At 38.1% G+C, this 6,247-nt stretch overlaps 1 protein-coding gene across 1 annotated transcript; it reads left to right on the top strand.

Moving 5' to 3' along the window:
• Positions 1–102: 102 nt before the first annotated feature.
• On the top strand, positions 103–4,022 carry LOC119834729 (protein decapentaplegic-like). The gene is made up of 2 exons (XM_038359200.1): positions 103–363; positions 2,742–4,022. Exon 2 carries the CDS (start codon positions 2,759–2,761, stop codon positions 3,863–3,865), a length of 1,107 nt encoding a protein of 368 aa, XP_038215128.1. The 5' UTR covers positions 103–363; positions 2,742–2,758; the 3' UTR covers positions 3,866–4,022.
• The last annotated feature ends 2,225 nt before the right edge of the window (positions 4,023–6,247 follow it).

Below are 6,247 nucleotides of genomic sequence, written 5' to 3'. Positions count from 1 at the left end.
TAGGGGGCTAAGAGTCCTGCAGGCGGGTGAGGGGTGAGAGGGCCGCGGGCGGGGAAGGGGCGGGGCGGGGCCGGCGGGTCGGGCCGCGCAGGCGACGCCGCGTCTGGAGCGATCACTCCCGCCGCGACTCCGGCGCCGCGAACACGTAATGCGCGTATGCTCCGCGAAACACGCCACGCACGCACTTACACGCGCGCGCTGCGCTTCCCGCGCGCCAACACGCGCCAGTTATGTTACCCGTTCGCTCAGCTGTTATGTGTTTGTTCCATTGTGAACGAGTGCGACATTTATTCCCGAAGCGTTGACCACCCGCGAACATATCGTTCTGTGTAACTATCGACGTTGGATGCGTTAAAATTTCGGGTGAGTGTGAGAGCGACCGTGCAAGCGGCTGGTTTGACCGCATTATTTTCGAAATACGTACGCCATGATCCGGTCCGTGCCAGTGATCAAAACATTATAGCAAATATACATTTGCTGAACCGTAACCTAGTATGTCATTTCACAAAAACATAGCAATTTAGTGAGATTATCCGCCGAATACAGTCTTTTTTATGTATTAACTGTCAATCTAGTAATAAACATAAATTTCAAACGTAAACTAAATTTGTGTTAAATAATAAAATTAACATCTCTGACCGAATTTTTAGTTATCAGTGATGGCTATCGTAGCGCAGCGTAAGGTATCTCGTTGATGTCTTTTCCTTAACACTTTTCGAAAGTGTTCTGAGCTTTTTATTATAATTCATTTGTGTCGTTAATTTTAACATCTATTTAAAAACAAATATATTCTTAAAGATCTATTTCACAAGGTTGTTAAGTTATACCAATGATTATTTATATAAGTCTGTTGTTTATGATTGATGTCTATATATTTAGTATTTTATATGATAATTCTTGTTGATTTTAATATATCTTTTCGAAACATAAGTATTGATAACCTTTGATGTGTTTCTGTATTTATTTGTTTGAAAAATATTATTGTTATTTTATAATACATTAATGTTACCTGTTTCCAAGTCCCTGTTTATTTTAATGAGTTAAAAAATACGCTTTGCACACGTTAAATTCCGAGTAGTCTTCCTATTGAATCACTCTATCTATTAAAAACACCTCATCAAAATCCGACGTGTAGTTTTATAGATCTAAAAAAACCTACATACATACAGACAGATGCGGGAAGTGACTTTATATGTTTGTGTTTTTCTCACGTAGGTCACACTATAAATGAACCTCTAAAAGGTGTTTATTATAAAGCCTTAATATGTATAATACCCTATTATTATTGTGAATGTGATGCAAAATATACATATCGACAATGTTCAATACACATCGAATACAATATAAATGACAATGGATTTGTATAAATATTATATATACAATACAAATTTCAAATTTGTATTCAGCAGACAATCTATCTTAGATTTAATTGACCAGTAGGCCAAATATTTATATGTAGTACTATTTCTCTAATGAGCTACCAAATACGTATTTGTGATATAATGTGTAGAAACTTTCTTATATAAGTTTTTTTTTAACTCATGTTATATTACAAAAAATCGAATATAATCGAAACGATAAAATTATGTTTTTATTCAGTAAAATTAACACCTGTAGAACTAATATTATGGGTTAAGATAGTGAAGCGTTATAAAATTATGTATTAAACAATACAATTAAAAAGATATGCAGTTGGACTATATTGATAAATATTTAAATTTGTGTCCAACTCTGAGGTATTCTATTTTAAGCAAATAAAAGATATATGTTATATTAAGATATATATTATATAAATAAAAGATATGATAAGAAACAAAAGCGTCAATATGAAATTGAAGAGTCCACAAAGATTATTGGTTATATTTTTTGCTTCTACTGAGCTATTTTTATTCATTACTTACACATACCATGATAGGTTATGTTAATCTTATATAAGTTGCGTCAATTGTTGGATCATTAATTAATGGCACACGCAAATACTGGTGTTACATTGCCTTACAAGGCCTGTCCCAGTTCCGCCACATGTATGGAAATAGAATACAGATTGTCTTTATTGTATTTTTATCGATCGCTGATACAAATACAACAATAGTTGCTGGGATACAATATTTAAATATCTGGGATAGTTAACACTAATAACATATTTTATTTGATTGATCCTTTTTAAGAATATATTTTTTTTTGTAAATTAATGTATTATTCACAGAAACTTTATTTTAAACGTGGTCCAAAACACACATACATACAGTCATACACCTATAATATTATGTTTCATAATGTACTTAATATTATCTTAAAGAAACGATTAGTGTAAATTGTAGGTTAAAATTTACTCATCTATAATCAATTTATAAAATTTTACTGTAGTTTTTGTCATAGGTACTTTAGGGTTTGACGTTGAATGTGAACACAAAAATTTCACCGTTAATAAAATTAAATAGACAGAATATTATGCACAATGTGTCGGTGCACTTGTTAGAAATATTCAGATAAAGTGACTACCGGTTGCGCACAATGTTGACCTTTGTTGATTTACTGGTAACAGAAGCTAGAGTCATGCTTGGAAATTTGTTTACGATTCCATATAAAACTGACAATTCGGACAAATTGACGTAAGATTATGTAATAAAATTTAGAAAAATGTTTTCATTTAATTTTAAAATAAAGAAATAACTTCAGGAAATTGATGTCCCTGGAATATCATTCGTTTGTAAAAATTAATATCATTCGTTTGTTTACAGGTGGGTCGAGGAGAATTATGCGTGGGGCGTGCGCGTGCGCGGTGGTGTGCGCGTTGGTGGCGTTGTGCGCGGCTTCAGGGTTGGACGAGGCGACGCGTGCTGCCGCCGAGAAGCAACTGCTGGCGCTCATGGGGCTGCCGCGCCGGCCGCCGCCGCGGGCCCGACCGAGCCCGCCCGTGCCGCAGGCCATGCGCTTGCTGTACGACCGCCGATCGCGGATACCCGCCGCCGCCGCTAACACGGCGAGGTCCTATTATCACACTCCCACCGAACTCGACGAGCGATTCCCCGGTGAACACCGCTTTCGTCTGTTCTTCAATATAACCGGCGTGCCCAGCGATGAAGTCGCGCGCGGCGCCGACATAACTTTTCAACGCGCCTCCGGTGTGGCGGGCAAACAGAGACTCCTCCTCTACGATGTCGTACGCCCCGGCCGCAAAGGAAAGACTGAACCGATTCTGAGATTGCTCGATTCGGTACCTTTGCGAGCCGGGGAAGGTTCTGTGACCGCCGATGCACTGAGTGCAGCGAGGCGATGGCTCAAGGAGCCCCAGCATAATCATGGACTATTAGTGCGTGTCATAGAAGAAGGTGCGGAAAGCGAAAGTGTTAAATTTCCTCACATAAGAGTACGCCGGCGGGCGAGTGACGAGCACGAAGAGTGGAGTGCCCTTCAGCCGCTCCTCATGCTGTACACGGAAGACGCGAGAGCGAGAACAGCACGGGAGAACGGAGAGTCGAGACTGACGCGTAACAAGCGCGGGACTCGTAAAGGACACCGGCCTCACCACAGGCGCAAGGAAGCTAGAGAAATTTGTCAGCGCCGGCCCTTATTCGTCGACTTCGCAGACGTCGGTTGGAGCGACTGGATCGTCGCTCCGCAGGGCTACGACGCGTACTACTGCCAGGGGGACTGCCCGTTCCCTCTCGCCGACCATTTAAATGGTACCAATCACGCAATTGTACAGACTCTCGTCAATTCAGTGAATCCGGCAGCGGTGCCGAAAGCGTGTTGTGTTCCCACCCAACTTTCCTCTATTTCTATGTTATATATGGACGAAGTGAACAATGTGGTGCTTAAAAACTATCAGGACATGATGGTGGTAGGATGCGGCTGCCGATGACGAAGGCCCCGACCCAGTGCGGACCTAGTGATATTTTGTGGACCCAGTGTACATATAGTTGTGGCCTCGAAAATTGTACATAATCTATCTGTATATACATATTCGTGTAATTATTATTTTATTGAAACGATAATGATACAATAAAAGATAAAATTTATTCTCATGTATTATTTTTCGCCATTACAACAACGTTACGTAAATTGTGGTTGAATCTATGAAATTGATACTGGAATGAAATAAATGACTCATGAATTCCAGAGCTTAGAAGTTAAATATTTTAATAAGTAACATGTTACTCTGTGATTAAAAATTGTAATTATATAATTTAAAGTTACAGTATATACTGCAAAAAATTTTAAGTTTTCAACTCTTAGATAAGAAGTTAAAACTTTATCTTTGAAGCTTAAACGACTATTATAAATTATGTGTGTATTGTTTAGAGACATTTGAAACTATGATAAAGGTTCTTTGTCAAACTGTAGCCAAAATATAATTGATTGCCAACCACATAGGTACCTTAATAACAGTCATGACCTTTATACAAAACACAAAACACAAAAATTTAGCTAATTATATGTACAATGTTATTATATGACAATACGCTTATAAAGTCGTTGTCAAAGAATGCTTGAGATAATATTTAAAATTGAATTCCATTTAGTTTCTTTTTTTTTCAAATATTTCGTCACAAGGCGGCGATATATCATGTTTTTGCTCGGACGTAGGAATGCCCGCCTGTATAATTTGGCCGGCCACCCGGCAACTGCGCGTCTGCCGCGCCCGCCGCCCTACGTCTATATTATCAGTAGATAAATTTAAGCTTTGTCTTTGCCTCGTATTTCGTCCTCTCAAGCTTTGCTTTTGTTTTTTTTCGTCGTGGATGGCAACAAAAACTGAGTGGAGGCGAACGAAGTGGGTATAATTTATTTTATAGTCGGCTCGCTCGTAACTCGGCTGTGGACGGCTGGACGCCGATTTATCCCCATCTCGGTGTAATTAAGGTAAATGGATTGGCCAGCGTGGGTATCTTCGAATGTGATTCCCCTTCGGCTGCTAGAGTAGCCCTAACCGCACTACTACTACATTATTTAGCATTAAAACTCATCCCCGTAAACCTCACTGTAATCTCTCTAATCTAATTAAGGTTTCCCAAACCGCAACTCCAAATGAGATGTATAAGATTTTAAAAGAACAAGAATCGCTTGTGATTACGTGCGCTCAATTCTCAAGGAGCGACTTATCCCTGAGGGAATTATAATTGTTTTGCATTCTTGCACGGGTATAAAAACAAAAGGGCGAGTTACGGCCCCCCGCACTGTTTGTCTTACAGACCAGACCTAAGTCTGACAACTCGCATTCCCTAGAGACAAAAAGTTCGAAATGAACCTGAGTAAATTAACAACAAACCTTGAGATTATATTCTTGACCTAATTCTTTTATAAGATAAGCATTGTATCTTACAAAGGATTGTATTTTATAAAATGTTTTAAATGAAATTATATTAGCGATATGTTTTGTGCCATAAATCATAATATACCTATATACATATTAAACTATAATTATTTATCAAATTTAAAATAAATCTTTCGATTTCAGGACACATAGACCTACTTACAAAAAAATTAACCATTGGAGTAAAATCTAATATACAATATACGTCAAACAAGGAATTAATAAGATCGATTAATCGATAAGTACTAACGTATAATAATAATTGTCATTGCATATTGGTATACCGAGGCGCTGAGACGAGGTGCGCGGCCATCGACCGCCGGCCTCATCTCAAAATATTTCAAGTATGCACAAATTAAACTGGTTTTTTCTTCATATTACTTTATTACTTTTGCATAAAAACATTGTATCGAGAGGTACAATTTCATGGCTGTTAGTACAACACGATAATTTATCACTTTACGTCAGTTTCATTTAGGTTGAATGCGTGCGCTGAATGGATTCGCCTTGCCTATTTGCAGTATGCTCTCGTGAATAAATCTTAGCGCCGGATTACTCAGCGACTTTGTAAGGAAAGTTGTGGCACTAAAAATAGATTAGTCGTCTAGAACGCTTACACCGTCTTGACTGCAACTTTGATCTTGATTACCTGTGATATTGATGAGGTTTACAAACAAATTGTTTTGTGATGGCGCACGAGATATTTGTTTGATAAATACAAACAATTTGTTTTGTTTATTGCTTGTAGTATTTATGTGTGTTGGGCGCACTTTAGTAGAGTATAATTCAGTAGAGTCTATTTTGTAACACCTATTTCTTACCTACCTAAAGGAAAGACTTAAATCTTTATAAAATCGGACAAAGGTGTCTGAGTGAGAGTATTGACAATTCATACATAACAAAAAAGCCAACTACTTTAAAAAAAAAAAA

Source organism: Zerene cesonia, chromosome 19, assembly GCF_012273895.1.
Source record: "Zerene cesonia ecotype Mississippi chromosome 19, Zerene_cesonia_1.1, whole genome shotgun sequence".
Classification (NCBI taxonomy): domain Eukaryota; kingdom Metazoa; phylum Arthropoda; class Insecta; order Lepidoptera; family Pieridae; genus Zerene; species Zerene cesonia.
Note: the sequence above shows the minus strand (reverse complement) of the source record. Positions and strands in the feature narration are given on the sequence as shown.